The 17,528-nt window shown below is 42.5% G+C and overlaps 1 protein-coding gene across 1 annotated transcript in view; it reads left to right on the top strand.

The window, feature by feature from the left end:
- Positions 1-17,528, top strand: part of LOC115471567 (E3 ubiquitin-protein ligase MARCH6-like) — a 284,950-nt gene that overhangs the window by 149,206 nt on the left and 118,216 nt on the right. The window contains exons 12-14 of the mRNA XM_030205205.1: positions 3,388-3,468; positions 14,989-15,057; positions 15,461-15,535. Of these exons, the coding sequence (XP_030061065.1) occupies positions 3,388-3,468; positions 14,989-15,057; positions 15,461-15,535 (225 nt within the window). The remainder of the gene's footprint in view (positions 1-3,387; positions 3,469-14,988; positions 15,058-15,460; positions 15,536-17,528) is intronic.

The following is a 17,528-nucleotide window of genomic DNA, read 5'->3' as shown; positions in this document are numbered from 1 at the left end:
TAGTTGCTCTTTTGAGCTCCCTGGGATGGATCATCAACTGGAAGAAGAGCCAGCTGCGCCCGACTCAGTCCCTGGTGTATCTGGGAGTTCGATTCGACACCCAAGTGGGCAGAGTGTTCCTGCCAGACAATCGGATTGTCAAGCTTCAGGCTCAGGTGGACTAGTTCCTAGTAGCCTCTCCTATTCGGGCTTGGGACTACGTGCAGCTGTTGGGCTCTATGACGGCCACGATGGAAGTAGTGCCCTGGGCCAGGGCTCATATGAGACCACTACAGCTATCTCTGCTGCTGCGCTGGACTCCGATGTCGGAGGATTATGCTGTGCGCCTTCCCGTGGACCCAGCAGTGCGCAAGGCGCTGAGCTGGTGGACGCAGACAGACAAGTTGTCTGCAGGATTGCCTCTGGTGACCCCGGAGTGGATTGTCGTCACGACAGACGCCTCTTTGATGGGCTGGGGAGCCCACTACTTGGGAAGGACAGCGCAGGGGCTCTAGTCTCCTGCAGAGGCAAGTGGTCTATCAACCTCCTGGAACTCAGAGCCATTCGCTTGGTGTTATTGGAGTTCATCCCGGTACTCGTGTTGAAGCCTGTACGGGTCCTGTCGGACAATGCCACGGCTGTGGCCTATATCAACCGCCAGGGAGGTACCAGAGCGCCCCTCTAGCCAAGGAGGCTATGAGTCTTTGCCAGTGGGCGGAAGCGAACCTGGAGCAGCTTTCAGCGGCCCACATTGCCGGAGTCATGAATGTCAAGGCGGACTTTCTCAGTCGCCATACCTTGGAGCCCGGAGCGTGGCAACTATCTGCTCAGGCGTTCTTGGACATCACGAAGCGCTGGGGCCAGCCGAGCCTAGATCTGATGGCGTCATCGGCCAATGGCCAAGTGCCGCGCTTTTTCAGCAGAGGACGGGACCCTCGATCCCTGGGAGTAGATGCTCTTCTCCAACAGTGGCCGACACAAGAGCTCCTCTATGTGTTCCCGCCCTGGCCCATGTTGGGCAGGGTGCTAGACCGGGTGGCAAAGCATCCCGGCAGGGTAATCCTGGTGGGTCCGGATTGGCCCAGACGTCCCTGGTATGCGGACTTGTTCAGGCTCTCAGTCGACGATCCTCTGCGGCTGTCAGTGGAGCAGGGCCTGTTACATCAGGGTCCCGTGGTGATGGAGGATCCCTCTCCCTTTGGTCTTACGGCCTGGCTATTGAGCGGCAGCGTCTGAGGAAGAAGGGCTTCTCAGACAAGGTCATCGCCACTATGCTGAGAGCGAGGAAGCGCTCTACATCTACTGCTTACGCCAGGGTTTGGCGTATCTTTGCAGCATGGTGTGAAGCAGGCTCACTTTCTCCCTTCACTGCTCCAATTTCTTCAGTGTTGGCGTTCCTGCAAGAAGGTCTGGAGAAAGGCCTGTCGCTCAGTTCCCTTAAAGTCCAGGTAGCGGCTCTGGCTTGCTTCAGGGGCCGCCTGAAGGGTGCTTCCCTGGCTTCGCAGCCAGATGTGGTGCGCTTTCTCAAGGGAGTTATTCACCTGCGCCCTCCTCTGCACTCAGTGGTGCCTGCGTGGAATCTCAACCTGGTGCTAAGAGCATTGCAGAAGCCGCCTTTGGAACCCTTGTCGAGGGCATCTCTGAAAGACCTGACGTTGAAAGCAGTCTTTTTGGTGGCTATCACTTCAGACAGAAGAGTTTCCGAGCTCCAGGCACTCTCATGTCGAGAGCCTTTTCTGCAGTGCACTGAGGCAGGAGTGACTATTCGCACAGTGCCTTCCTTCCTGCCCAAGATTGGTTCTCGCTTCCATGTGAATCAGCAGCTCTGTCTCCCTTCCTTTCGTAGGGAGGACTACCCAGAGGAGTACTCCGCTCTTGAATATCTGGATGTGAGACGAGTCATCATCAGATACTTGGAAGTGACCAATGATTTCCGGAAATCGGATCATCTGTTTGTCCTGTTTGCAGGTCCTCGTAAGGGTCTGCAGGCTGCTAAGCCTACAGTGGCAAGATGGGTCCAGGAAGCCATTGCAGCGGCTTATGTGGCCGCGGGGAAGGTGCCGCCTATCCAGCTGAAGGCTCACTCCACGAGAGCTCAGGCGGCCTCGATGGCAGAGGCCGGATCCGTCTCCTTGGAAGAGATATGCAAGGCGGCAACGTGGGCTTCGGCTCATACATTCTCCAAGCATTACCGTTTGACTGTGGCTGCACGGGCGGAGGCCCGGTTTGGAGCTTCAGTGGTGAGGTCAGGGATTTCTATGTCCCGCCCTGGGTGAGTACTGCTTCGGTACATCCCACCAGTCTATGGATTGATCAGCTTGATGATATGGAAGGTAAAATTATGTATAATCATACCTGATAATTTTCTTTCCATTAATCATAGCTGATCAATCCATAGCCCCTCCCAGATATCTGTACTGTTTATATTCTGGTTGAATTTTAGGTTCAAGTTTAGCCTTCAGTTACTTCAGGAGGACTTCGTGTTCAAGTTCTTCTTTCACTTGGATTCTTCAAGAGTTGAGACGACTTTGTGTTACAGTGAGCTGCTGCATTCCTCTCCCCTCCGTTTTACGGGGCTGGATTGAGACATAAATTCTGCCGGCACTCCCTCCCGCTTCGTGCGGCTGTAGGGCAGTTTTGTACCCCTCCCGCTTCGGCGGTGTTAGGGTCAGTCAGCTCCTCCCGCGGTTGCGGTTGCAGGATAAGCCAGATCCCCCCGCATCGGCGGGTGTGGTGTCCCTCCCCCGCTCCGCGGGGATGAGCTGGACGGATTCCCCTCCCCCACTTGTGTGGGGATGAGCTGGGTTAATTCCCCTCCCCCGTTTCGGCGGTGGTGAGCTGGGCAGAGTGTCCCTTCGTGGGTGTAATTCTCTAAGTGCTGAGTCCTGCGGATGGAGCTTTGATATCGACATACTGAGGAGTTTCCGGCAGCACATGACCACATATAGGGAGGCAAAAGTTTGCTCTCTATCTCCACCTGCTGGTAGATGGACACAACCCACCAGTCTATGGATTGATCAGCTATGATTAATGGAAAGAAAATTATCAGGTATGATTATACATAATTTTACCTTGTAACTGGTGCACCAGTCTGAAGGAGACATTTTTTTTCAGCTGTTTAAAAATATTACCTTTGAAGTTCCTGATGAAGTGAAAACGAAACTCTGCAGCGATGAACTTGAGGAGGTTGATGGCGGCAAAAGTTACAAACATATTTTGGGATTCATTTTTTAAGATTTAGTTTGAAAATCTAAGCATACGCAACTGAAACTTAAAGTTCTGTTAATATTTTCATTGAAGCATTTTTTTTTCACTGGTTTGCAAAGCACTAGATGCCTGGAATTTTTTAGGGTTTATTGGATTTAATTTTTATGAAATACCTAATTTTTCATTTTTTTTATTTTTTAGGTGCGAGCTTCTCATTTTGAAGGTTTGATCACAACCATTGTAGGTTATGTACTGTTGGCAGTCACCTTAATTGTTTGCCATGTATCCTTTTTAAGGAGAGATATAGTTCATTCATTTAATACATGTATAAAACTGTGGGAAGAGGGTTGTCTAGGTTTTTTGGCTTACCAGAGCTTTACCTATAAGCCTTTAGATTATCACACATTTTAATGATCTCACATTTGATTATAATCAAAAATAATTAGTGGACTTATTCTACACCTGTTGAGCAATGCTCATGTTTTGGCTATAACTAAGAACTATTTTATGATTTTGGTATGTTTGTGTGAAGAATCCTAAATTCTGTTAGAGAGCAAAACAATTAGCGCGAGGCTAAAAATTATTATTTTTATTTTACTAGTGTTCTGAATGCTTTTTTTGTCCTGTAGCTTAGTCTGTTTGACATAATTATTTGCAGTATTTAGTGCTATTAGTCTACATAGCTTTGTCAAGTTGGCATCAGTAGTGTAAGCACATAGCTGGCAGTGTAATATTGTAGTTAGAGCCCAGGCACATGATATTGCAAGTGCTCAGACATAAGTTGCAAGTGATAGTGAATTATTTTTAGAACACTGTATGGTGACAGTTTATAAAAATGGAGCATGTATGTACACAGTATGTATTTTTGCATAACTTCAATTTGTCATTGTCATTCTGCCAAAGAGAAGAGAAACAAGATGTATTTTGGGACTGGTGGGGGGATAAAAAAATAGGGAGAGAGGAAAGAGAATGAGTAGGTACAGATCAGTGGAAGAGGGGGATTGTAGAGGAGAGAGCATTGTACCTGAGCCAGGGAGGGAAGAGTGAGATGGCTACCTGAATTGGGGATTGTGTTGGTGAGAAAGAGGGCAGGGTGGAGTGGGGGAAGAAGTACACTAACCATGTACTCCCCCCCCCCCAATTAAAGAAAACACAGGGGTTGGGGTAACATATAAGAAATTTGAGCCCACCCATTTAAACAGCATTAATAAAAGTTAATTTGAGCTGGACAAACTCTTTTGTCATCAACAAATGAGGATTGTTTGTAATCCACTTGGGCAAAGTGGACAGCTAAGAGTTCTGCTTCTAAAAAAAAAAAAGCCTGATCAGGATTTTTTAAATGTAAAAATAGCTTTCTGAAATATTTTCAGATCTAAGTTTAGAAGTGAGAACAGTCTGTATTCTCATATGACAATAAGATAGCCGAATAAGAATTGACTATGCAGTGTAGTATGAAAAATCGATCATCTGAAGTTGTGGTATGATCTCAATGTTAGGTTGTATCTTATTTCCCAGATCCATAAAGCTGCTATGTAAATGTCTTTTTAAACATGAAACTTTTTAATGCTGTTGTTAAATATGTGAAATCCCACTGTTCATAGGGGCTGAATATGGAAAATATGAATGCCCTAGCCTGGGAATCCTATTTCCCTGGTATTTTAAAAAAGGCTCTGCCACGTATGCGAACAATTTTGCTGGCATGTACAACAGGAACATCAGTTTTAGGAAAATAAATGCACAAAGAATACCATCACACAGCAACCTCCTTGTATACAAGTCCTGGCTCTTAACAGTTGGTCAATTAAAAAAAAAAATTTAAGCTTCTCTTGTTACTGGGCACTGTTTTATACATATAAATGGTGGCCCCACTCCTCTGGCCCTGTTATTGTTGTACCTGTATAGGTAGCAGCCACATGACCACTGGCATAGAGGACATGCATTGTTGATGTGATGCCTAGTGCACCCCCCAAAACGTTTTTACCTTTTTTTCTTTTGCAGATGAAAAACCAAAAAATTGTTCCTTGAACAGGGCAGTGGCTTAATACCAGTGGCAACTATTAAAATAATGGTTGTAACCACTACCCTGATGTTTTTAGCTATGAATATTGGTTGTTGTATCCTGATTAACTTATTATACCACCATTCCTGAAGGCTTCAAAGCGGTATACAGTATGAAACTATTTGCTTTTATGGACTGCATCTCCTAATCTGCTCTATGCAGTGTACACAGCCTTTTATGTTTAAATCTGTTTATTACAAACAAAAAAACAGCACCACGGGCCTTTAAAATGGAACAAAGTTCTTTAATGAATGAGCCTTGACCCGACACGGGCCGTGTTTCGGTGACTAGCACCTGCGTCAGGGGTCACAGTGATGACGTGGAAAACTTGGGGAATAACTCGAATATTTTCATCTACAATATTCCTTACCCCACGTCTCACGTAGCAAAAGTTATAAAGCACCAAGGCACCTTCACTTTCTGTATCCCCAAGTTTTCCACGTCATCACTGTGACCCCTGACGCAGGTGCTAGTCACCGAAACACGGCCCGTGTCGGGTCAAGGCTCATTCATTAAAGAACTTTGTTCCATTTTAAAGGCCCGTGGTGCTGTTTTTTTGTTTGGACTTTAGTTTGTACTTTGTTCCCTCTCTTTTGTTATACCTAAATCTGTTTATTAAACATGAAAGTTATACAGAGGAAGTACATAATAGACAAGTAATATAATACTAATAATTACAGAATAACATTCTAAGTACATTTTTTGATAAAAAAAAAACCTTCGCTGCCACCCCTCAAATAAAACTACAACTGCATCTATAACCTCCAGTAGCGCCATGTCATAATTTTCCTTGTGCTGCTGTAATAATAAGGCAACAAATGCACACTAGATATCTACCAACAAGTAGAAGCAATTAACAGCAAAACAGGAATGGATGACATGAAGAGCTATGTTTATACTCCCCTGTTGACTTGGCCATTGGCTCATATATCTCTTAATACCCAAACTACTCCCTTCCCTTCCAGCATCAAAACTAAAATCATACCCCCTCCCCCAAAAGAGGAAAAAAAAAACCCCAGTCCTCTAGTACTAATGTGATGGCAGCATGGGAGTCCCCCTCGCCAAACAAAGGTTTTATGTCTAAAGAGAATTGACAGACCTCATAGACTTGCCACCCAGAAATACTAAAAGATCAGTATGCACATAGTAGTAGTAGACATCAGCTATTGTTGGGGTTGGAAGGGTAGAGGGTGGTGGTGAGGAGGGTTATTATAGCTATTCACTGTTTATTGTTTTCTATTTGTAATTTTGCTGTGCAACTATTATGTATAAATTACAAATAGAAAACAATAATAACAACAATAGCTGATTTCTACTACTACTACTACTTATCATTTCTATAGCGCTACAAGGCATATGCAGCACTGTACACCATACACAGAAAGACAGTCCCTGCTCAAAGAGCTTACAATCTACTACCCCAAGGTATTCTAATCTACCATGTTAAAATGTCCAGGGGTACAAAATACAACCCGTTCTCTATGCCCTAGAGGGGAGACATATGCCCTATGTAACACTGGATGAATAAGAAGTCATCAGCAATCTCAGGGTTCAGTCTAACTCTTCTGTCTTCCATGGTCCTTCCTGCAATAGAAGATGCCTTCTTAGAAGATGTGCTGGTAGCAGGATGTAAAAGGATCCTCATGCAAATTTTGCTAGTTGAGGCCAACATGTTTGCTTGTTTTTCCCAAAAAAATCAAAATATTGTTGTCTGTATCACTCAAGCATAAATAACAATCCAGTTCATTAACAGGCTTCAGAGTAGAAAACATCCTCTTGGGCTTTGTCCCCATTCCCACCCCTATCCCTGCAGTTACTGCGGGTCCCCGTGTTATTCTGTAGTCTAAATGCCTTGAACTTATCCAGGAGCAGCCATGCTGACAAGAGAGGAATGGACTGACTCAACAATTTTTCTGTATATCGCAGTATAGCATTCCAAAAACCTTTTCTTTGGGCAAATCCAAAAGGTATGACAAAAGGAGTTGGTTTTCTGGGTACATTTTAAACATAGAAGTGTCTGTCCATCCTGACTTATAGGGCCTGTTTTTGAGTGAAATAAGCCCTATGGAGAATTCAAAACTGGCATTATTTTAATTCAGCACTTACTGAAATTTCTGAAATTCTTTTGGTTAACTGACCCAAGTCTATGGTCTCCGAAGGGAGTCCCATATCCACATACCATCACGTCAGCAATGCATCACAATTTCTAGTCGAAGATAACTGCTATAACTCATGATGGAGTGCAGACACACACAGATTTGTTAAACATTTTTCAGATGTTCTCCCATATGAAACCCCAACCCCCCCGTCCCCCCCCCCCCCCTTCCTGGGTCCAGGGACCTAACATAGTGATACAGCTGTGAAATCTGTCCATGAATTCATGGAAGCATTATCAAGTAGAACATGCTTTAGCAACGTTATCCCATTCTGTGCCCAATGACCAAAACTATTCTCTCTACCTAGAGAAAATTGGGGGAGGGGTGCCCTGTATGGGTAACTGATCTGACACACCTGGATTACCTCCTCAAAGTCTTACCAGATCTATCCAAGTGTCCTACATGGGGTGAATCAAAATGTTTTTTCATAAGTAAGGAGGAAAGGAGCATGTAACAAGGAATTGAAATGCCAGTGCTTAAAAAAATGCTGCTTTATAATCCTTTGGTGTAAAAATTTGCCTAAGAACGAATCCTCATAGTGTCAGATGAATCAAGCATGGTCATATTTATGAGTATCAGGAAGGCCCAGGTGATGTCTTTAGTGTTTTACCATTCCAGCAAAATTTGGCTATCAATTTATTTAATTTGGAAATAATGCGGGGGGGAGGTTCCCCAAGATTCTCAATGATAACTGTAGAGTATATAGTCATCAAGGGAACAGGACAATACTAAACAAGTTTACTCTGCCATGAAGAGAGATAGGAAGAACTGACCATTTAGTAAAACTTTCTTTTTGTCTACTGCATGAGTACTGAAAGATTTTTTTTCTATATAACGCTGGGGTGGTGTTAGTTAATTGTATCCCCAGGTAATGGAAAGATGGGGTTGCCCATTTCAAAGAAAGGAAGCCCTCCACACACTATTCACTTTCTCTGTAGCAGCCAAGGCTAGAGATTTTTTTAAGATTGTTTAAAACCTGACAAATCGCCATATTCCTCAAATCTTTCCATTAAGGCTGAAAGGGGAAGTCTGAGGATCCATGATATAAACTAAAAGATCATCAGCTAAAGCTGATAATTTAAATTCCTGTTGGCTGAGGCGTACTCCTTTAATTTCAGGATTATTCATAATTAGTAAAAAAAAGGCCCGTTTCGGTATGAAAGAAAACTGGCGCTAGCAAAGTTTTTCTCCCCCCGCCTCGCTCTCTCCCTCTGTCCCCTCCAAGTCCCATGGCCCCCTTTCCTCCCCTCCGATTTCCATGGTTTCCTCTCTCTCTCTGTCACTCTCCTTCACTCTGTTCTCCCTCCGAGTTGCAGTCCCCCTCCCTCCCTCTGTCATTCTCCTTCGCTCTGTCCTCCCTCCGAGTGCCAATCCCCCCTCTCTTACCGGGGTCCCGTCGGCAGCATTGAAGAGCGAGCAGGATCAGTGAGTCTACTGCCTTTCCTTCTCTTCGCTCTGACTCTGGTCCCGCCCTTGTGGAAACAGGAAATGAGGGCGGGGACAGAGCTCAGAGCGAAGAGAAGGGGAAGCAGCAGACTGGAAGGGGGATGTATGACATCAGTGTTATCTACTGCAGGTAGCAGACCACATCCGAGTGAGCCATGGTCCCAGGCAGTGTCAGAACATTGGAGGTGAGAATTATTATATAGGATTCCTCTAATAAGAGGATCTAATATTAAAACAAAAGTGGGTACAGTGAACACCCCTAACACGTACCCCTCTGTATAAAGAATGGCTGAGAGCATGCACCATTCAACCAAAGCCTAGCTTGAGGAGCAGAATGCCACCTCCCGAAAAGAAAAGAAACCACCTATACCATATTTCAACACAGTTGAAGGCCTTCTCTGTGTCAAAACTGACAAGCAGAGAAGATGCCTCGCACTGTTCCATATTCTTGGGAGGTGAACAATTAGAAAATTGCTCAAGGCCTATTTTTTTTCTCAGGCTGATGGGTGATGTTAGCTGATAGGGGGAGCTGTAAGTTTTGTTTTAGTTCTTTATTGAAGAAATTGATTTTGTATGAGTTTAGTGTGGATGTTGTTTTTGTAAACCGCCTAGAATATTAGATAAAGCAGTCTATAAACTGTTATAAAATGGCCCTCCTGTTTAGTTGCCGTACAACCTCTGATAAAATATAACATTTGACTTGTATCCTGCTCCTACCTTAAAGTTCTAAGAGGATCACAGAAAACTAAGAGGCCAGAACAATCCTCTGGGAATAACATACACCATATACCAAATGGTAAAGAAGAATTAAGTATCACTCTCATAATACAAATGTCTTAAACAGAAATATCTTAACCTTCCTACTAAGAAGGCGAGAAAATTCCAACAAAATTCTTTAATAATCTACCATGATATACTTTAAACAAAAAAGAACCCTAATCTCTATCGGTAGCCAATGAAGCTTAACATAAAATGATGAAACACTATCATAGTTTCATAATCTAAAAATTATTCATATAGCCATGTTTTGCATGGCCTGAAGTTTCTTCAACAGCCCATATACACCAAATTGCAGTATTCAAGATAGGTTAGGAAAAGCGTGTATGTTAAGCTCTCAGACTGGCGCAATTTCCTCATTAAAAAGAAGCATTTCTTGACTAGTGTGTTGACCTGTGCTTACATAGAAATTGAACTGTCAAGCTAAATACCTGAGATCTTAACTGTAGAAAATTGTAATCAACTTGGTCAATATTAATAGGAATTGCTACCAAGGAAGGCAGGACTTGCACCAGTCTATTAGCTAAGAATTTTGCAAACAGCATCGCCTACACATTTAACAATGAGATGAGATAAGATGTTGGCTGCATCAGATCCTTCCTGGGTTTAAATAAAACTACAATCTGGGCCATTTGGAGCGAGGCTGGCATTTCACCTTCCTCCACAGAGTGATTAAACAATATTAAAATGGGAGCATTCTCGGACTGTAAAATCTTACAGAATTCAGCCCTAAACCTATCCGGACCTGGTTCCTTAAAGAGAGCACTGTGCTGGATGGCAAGGGTCACTTCATCCATAGAAGTAGGGCATTAAGCAAACATTTAGTTTCTTCAGAAATTTTCAGAAGGGACGTATTGTCCAAGTATGTCTCACTATCTAGGAAGGCCTCAGGGGGTTTAGTATAATGTATATAACCGTTAAAGGTATTTATAGCCCACCCTGGGAGAAGGGTGGTGGTCGGACACAAGGAGGCTTAATAAGACAGGAAATGGCAGGAGTGTTCTTGGCCCATTATCTGGGCTGAAGCCAGTAGGCGGAGCTTGCCGCCATATTGAGTTAACCAAAACAATAGCAAACTTGTGAGATCTGCTAGAAGATGGAATGGGGGGATGTAAGAGGAGTTGGTATTTTTTGAGGGAGAGGGTTATATATGCAATGCTGTATTTTAGATTCCAGTGCTGCGCTATATGCCTTTATTTTTGCTTCTGATGCCAAAGATATATCTACATAAATACAGTATAACCACTTATGACTGCTTATGTGTGGTACATCTGTAAAAAGTCTAAAGCTGCTCCAGTTGGATAGGCAGTGCTTTAAAAGGTGGAGATTAAAGACTTTTTTTTTTAATTTCTTTGACAGCTTTTTTTATTTGAAAGCTTCCCATATATGAATACATATCATGAAATAAAATTGAAAATCACTAAAACAGCATAAATTATTGTAGCTGGTAGAAACAACAGTAATAAACTCTGTATTTTGTGCTTATGTTTCTACACTGTTCATGGCCAGATTTCAATGAGGATATCCTGTTTCCTGATGGGTTCATCTTAACTGTTCTTATCTTCCTTGGGAAGCCTGGTGGTATAAAGATGGGAATACATTGTAATTAAATGAAAGTAAAATTAAACTCTCTCCTTTCATTGGGGCACATGGAATCACACATTCACTTCATTTTTTTTATAGTTTTCATTTTACATACACAAATAGATTATTGTGTTTTGAGCATGTCAGAGACAAATGGTTTTATAAGTCTAATAAAAATAAACATTTTGTTTCATGCAGATCTATCATTTGTTTAAACATAACTAAATGAGCTATAAGCCCTCATGCAAGCCATTGGTTTTCTTTTTTTGTTCTTCTGACGACTTATACAGTGCCATAACTGAAAACTGTTCTCTTCTTTCTGGCCTATAATAAAAGGAGCTCATTGTGAACACTATCCACTTTAAAAGGTTGTTTTGCGGCTGTACACGAGGAATTGTGATACTGCATAAAGTGTGTGTTTTTGTTCCTAGTCATGCATCCAAAGCTCATGTAATCTTTTCATGAAAGCCAATTAGTCGTTTAACTGGCATGATATGTTTGCATTTTCAATATGGTAATACTAGAGCCCAGCTAAGGAACAGGTTATTTTGAGTTGGTCTTCACTGAATCAAATGTGCTTTCTTTGTGCCATCACCATCCAGTTGTACAGGCAGTGCCTTAAAAGGTGAGGGATAAAGGATTTTTCTCCAAGGACAAATAGGCCTTCATATTCTCACTTCTGGGTGATGTTATCCAGTGGAGCCCGGTGTGGACGCTGACTAACAAATAATATAGAAGCTTTTAGCAGCATCCCATCGCACAAGCAGGAATGCCTTCTCACCCGATGTGTGAACGTGGATACCCCAGTCTTCGTTTTTCCATGAACCTGAGAGGTCGTGTTCTGTTCTCCCCTCATAGTAATGTTGCACCTAAGAAGGTGAATACACAATATCATATCCAAAAGGCTCCCGGATTTAAGAGGGTGCAATTGCTGCACCACTCCATGGTGTTCAAATCCACTCTCAAACGGGCCAAGAGTTCTTGGGCTCATGCCTCGACGCCTTCAGGACGAGAGGCCAGGACCTTGTCTTTGTTTGGGAGAAAGACTTTTCAGACTTCGATGCTCGCCTGCATTTAGTCCTACCATCTGTACATGAGCCTATATTTGGAGTCTGGTAAACAGTACACTCAGTCTGGCGGATTCTCTCCCACTGGAGCAGGCTGCAGAGCTTTGCCAGTTGGCCAACATGCAGATGGAGTGTAGGCATTATTTGGCCGGGACGCCTATGACTCTCTTGATGTTGCATCCAAGATTTTCTGGCATGGGTGTGGGTCTGTGCAGACTCTCATTGCTGTGGTTCAAAAGAGGTTAGCACCTGTGCTTGAGGGCCATGTCACAGCTCATAATGTCAGTCGTGGCTGCATCAATAGCTTGAGATCAGCCTCCATAGAGGAGATTCACAAGGCTACCACGTGGTCTTCAGTCCATACATTTACATCCCACTACTGTCTGGATCAAGATACCAGACGTGATAGTTCGGGCAGGCAGTCATGCAGAATTTGTTTGGTGTCTAGAATTCAACTCCACCTTCCTAGGCCATGTTTTATTCTGTTCCAGTCTGTACCTGTACAGCTAGTATGTATACAGTTTCAGGTTGATTGGAGTTTGTCTCAACATTTAGAGACTTGATTATCCTAGCTTTATTTTCAGTGAGCCTGGTAGCTAGGGAGTCACAAATGTGAGAATATGAAGTCCTGCTTGTTCTCAGAGAAAGCAAAGATACTTATGTAGCAGGTGTTGTCAGAGGACAGCAGGCTGATTTATTCACATACCCTCCAACCTCCCCTTTCCCCCTAGGAGTTGAACTTTTTGCTTTTTCACCTGACTGGGGTACTTGTGCGTTGGGTTAGAAGGCACGGTGGGATGCTGCTGGAAGCTTCTACGTTACTTGCTAGTTGGCGTCCGCACTGGACTCAGTTGGATGGCGTCACCCAAAGGTGAGAATAATTGGCCTGCTGTCCTCGGCAAACACCTGCTACAGGTAAGTGTCTCTAGTTTTTTTTTTTTTTTTACATATCCCAAATTATCCCAAGCAAACTCAAATTCCATGTGGCTTACATTCGAAAATATAGTGAGACAGAGTAATAGAATTCAATAACATCATGGGAGCAAGTCGATGGATATGTCGGAAACATTTAACAAAGTTGAGATTACCATATATACCTAACTGATCATTTAAAAATCTGTTCTTTATTGATGCCGCATATTTAGAAATCATACCTATAAGTATAGACAGCTATTAAAAAATCACATGCACAAACCAGAACATTCATACACACATTGCAAAAGTAAACAACAACTTCTACAGAGTTCATCCAAAACTTAATTTTTATTTCCTCATTTCTAATCTGATGTAATCCAGACAGATTCTAAGCGGTTTACAAGTTTTAAAACTTCTAAACTTCTAGACAGCAGATGTACAGATCAGTAGGACCCAAAGAAGTCCAAAACAAGTAAAATCAGAAATAACAGTTTATATGTAATTGTTCAATCTTAAGCAAAGAGCATGCGACAATTACCAAATTGTGTACTGATGATATTGTATGAATGGGTTAGCCTAACAACTATCAGAGGCAGACATGTTCGTATAATTGACATTATAATTGTGTTCAGATTTGGGTAATTACTGAGTAAATGCTGTTATCCAATTCATATTTATCTCATGCATATTCATTGTGCATATTCTGAAAGCTCACTGGTTTTAGTTTACTTGAGGGCCCAGTTGAAACTGTTGGGCTGGCTGACCTCTTGAGGTCCCACACAGCCCTGTATAAGTCAGTGATAACGTTGCATCTTTTCTTTGGCTGAAGTCGTTAAGCAATTGTGTGCATTGTATAAAATTATAGTGCATTTTTCTAATATACCTCTACGTTCCACAAAAGGGGCATGTTCCCACATATTTAAATTTAGGAAAACAGTTAAAGCACTCTCAACCATTAAAGGAGCAGGATTTTAAGCTCCTAAGGTTTATGTACTGAAGATATTTTGGTTTAACTGTTCTGCCCAACGCTGAGAGGGAAGGATATTTTTTTGGAATTGGCTCAGCGGAACTAAGTTCACATTGGGAACCAATTGACATGGGGCTGTATCTCCTATTTCTGCTTTGTGAAGGCAGAGAGTATATCTGAAGGGCAGAATTTATTTAACACATAGTACAAAGCCATCACTACACACGTTCAATAAATTGTGTATCCTGGTTAGTCTTTTCCTAATGTTCATCTGAGATCCCTGTATACATACCTATGTAAATGATTATTTGAAAATTGCTTATCTTCCTGCAATCAAAAGTGCACACCGAGTGTTCTTTCAGTTATTGTGCCTGTCTGGACATTATTTTGCTTGTATTTCAGCTGGTGTTACTCATCCCACAAGTCTCTGCCCTGAGCAGCTGCCCAGTTTCCATAATGGTTAAGCAGGCCCTGCTTATCCCTATGGCAGCTTATTTTAAACTGTTAAATGGAAATCTAAATGGTAGGATTTTGTTTACCCATGGTTTAATATTTTATATCCCTAATGTGAAGATCTTGTTCTGCCCATTTTGTGGACAGCTATTTGTATGCATGTTTTCAACAGTGACAGTTTGCAGACACACTTGAAAAGATCTTGGATGTGTTTTGTCCTTTTGCTTTAGCAGTTCACATTGGCGTGCAATTTTGAGTGGGAAAGGAGAAAGGTTCCAGTTCTAGGCTGGAGAAAGATGTTTGTGACTTGGTATTGCTTAAAAGTAACATTAATTTATCCAATAATTCAGCTGTGCTTTCCTTGACCAGGTTACATAGGGCTTGGCAGCTCTTGTAAAGTTCCAGCGATCACGACGCTTGATAGGTGTTTGCTATATTGTTGTCAAGGTAACACCAGTGTTATAAAATCTGAAAAAGTTTTAGTAGAGCAGCATTTGACAATATATTTAACACTGTGTGGGTGGGCAAGAAGCTGGGACAACTTTACTGCTCTAATCCCTGCTCTAATCCCAAACCTATCTTCTTACAACTGTGACATGTACTGGGGGACTTGGTTCTTGAGGGAATATTGCTCCTTGCCAGCCACCTGCAAGATATCACCGTCATCCTTAGATTGGATCAAAGGGGGAATAAAATGGAGAATGAAAGCTCATGGCAACTAAGCCCAGCTAGAGCTGATTGAAATTAAGCTTGAAATTCAACGCAGCAGGAAGTTGAAAAAGAAAATTGATGTTTTAACACAATTAATGCATTTTCTTTTTTTTCTCTCTCTCTCTCTCTCCCACTTAAGGTGTCTTTGTTAGTGGTGGTCGAAATTGGTGTGTTTCCCCTTATATGTGGCTGGTGGCTGGATATATGTTCACTGGTAAGAATGTACCTCTGAGTTAGAAATACTAAGTTCTGTTCCGAGAACAGAATATTTCTTAATCTTGGGACAGAACTGTGATAAACTTTATATAAGCACACTGTGAGAGTGTGCGCTTAATATTATTTTCTTTTTTGCTGGTGGGGGTTGAGTCCTTCTGGCACTCTCCTCCTTTCACTGTCATGGCTTGTCTTTTCGTTTGCAGCAGGCAGGGTTGGGTGTCCTCCATCACTCCACTGTCTTTCAGTGCCAAGGCTGCATTTGCTTCGGGAGCCACTGGGGCCTGGATCCCCATCAGTACCCCATTTGCTTCCTTCCTGCAGCTGTGATTTGATGTCACACCACCCATACTTCCTACCCTTGACATTTAGTTATGTACTTTTTATTTATTTCTCAATATATCTTATATACAAAACAATGTAGAAAGGAGTAAACATGTCAAATCCACATCATTACCTCTCGCCTCGACTACTGCAGCGTACTCCTCACTGGCCTCCCACTTTGCCACCTATCCCCCCTTCAGTCCGTTCAGAACTCTGCTGCAAGTCTTATCTTCCGCCTGGACCGATATACTCACAACTCCCCTCTCCTCAAATCACTTCACTGGCTTCCGATCAGGTAACGCATACAGTTCAAGCGTCTCCTCCTAACCTACAAATGCACTTGATCTGCAGCCCCTCCCTACCTCTACCCTCATCTCCCCTTACGTTCCTACCCGTAACCTCCGCTCTCAAGGCAAATCCCTCCTTTCAGTACCCTTCTCCACCACCGCCAACTCCAGGCTCCGCCCTTTCTGCCTCGCCTCACCCCATGCTTGGAATAATCTCCCTGAGCCCATACGCCAGGCCCCTTCCCTGCCCATCTTCAAATCCCTGCTAAAAGCCCATCTCTTCAATGTCGCCTTCGGCACCTAACCACTATTCAAGAAATCCAGACTACCCCAACTTGTCATTTCGTCCTTTAGATTGTAAGCGCCTTTGAGCAGGGACTGCCCCCCCCTTTTTTGTTAAATTGTACAGCGCTGCGTAACCCTAGTAGCGCTATAGAAATGTCAAGTAGTAGTAGTATTTTGTTCAGTAGTAGCTGCTAGCTGTATATCATTTTTAGGTGATATATTCTCTCCCCCCCCCCCCCCAACAAATTAATTGGCCTCATTCAGTATTCCACTATTCACTGTCCTACATTAAAAGAATTAGCCACTTTCACCCTACTCCATTTTCTTTCTTTTAACTAGTTCCCAATTCACAGCAGATTGCCATGGCTTTTATTCTTAGGAGTCTTGTATAAGGGACTTGTCAAAAACGTTCTGAAAATCTACATTCACTATATCAACTAGCTCTTCTACCTACATGTTTGTTTGTGACTTTAAAAAAAGATGTAGCAAGTTAGTAAGCAAGATTTCCCATGGCTGAATCCATGTTGACTATGCCTCAGTAAACCACGTTTGTCTGTGCTCAATAATTTTATTCTTTATAATAGTTTCAACAGTTTTGCCTGGCACTGACATCAAGCTTACCTGTTTGTAATTTCCCAGATCACCCCAGAGCCCTTTTAAAAAATACATTACATTAACCATCTTCAGGTACCATGAATGATTTTAATGACAGATTATTAATAGTAGATCTTCAGTTTCATTTTTTAGTTATTTCAGTACAATGGAGCATATATACAGTCAGATCCAGGTGATTTACTGCTCTTTAACTTGTCAATTTAGCTTATATTTGTTTCATTTCCTCTGCATTGTAACCCCTAAATACCATTTCTGGCAAAGGTAGATCTCTTGCATCCTCCTAAGTAAATACCAAAGCAAAGAATTCATGTAGTTGCACGCTATGCCTTGATGTTGTAAAGGTCCTACTGACTCTGTCGGACTTTCTGCTTCTCATATACCTGAAAAAGTTTTTACTGTGAGTTTTTGCCTTTACAGCAAGCTTCTTTTCAATTCTCTTTTAGCCTTCTTTATTAATGCTTTGAATCTAACTTGCCAGTGCTT

This window comes from Microcaecilia unicolor, chromosome 1 (assembly GCF_901765095.1).
Source record: "Microcaecilia unicolor chromosome 1, aMicUni1.1, whole genome shotgun sequence".
Lineage (NCBI taxonomy): Eukaryota > Metazoa > Chordata > Amphibia > Gymnophiona > Siphonopidae > Microcaecilia > Microcaecilia unicolor.
Note: the sequence above shows the minus strand (reverse complement) of the source record. Positions and strands in the feature narration are given on the sequence as shown.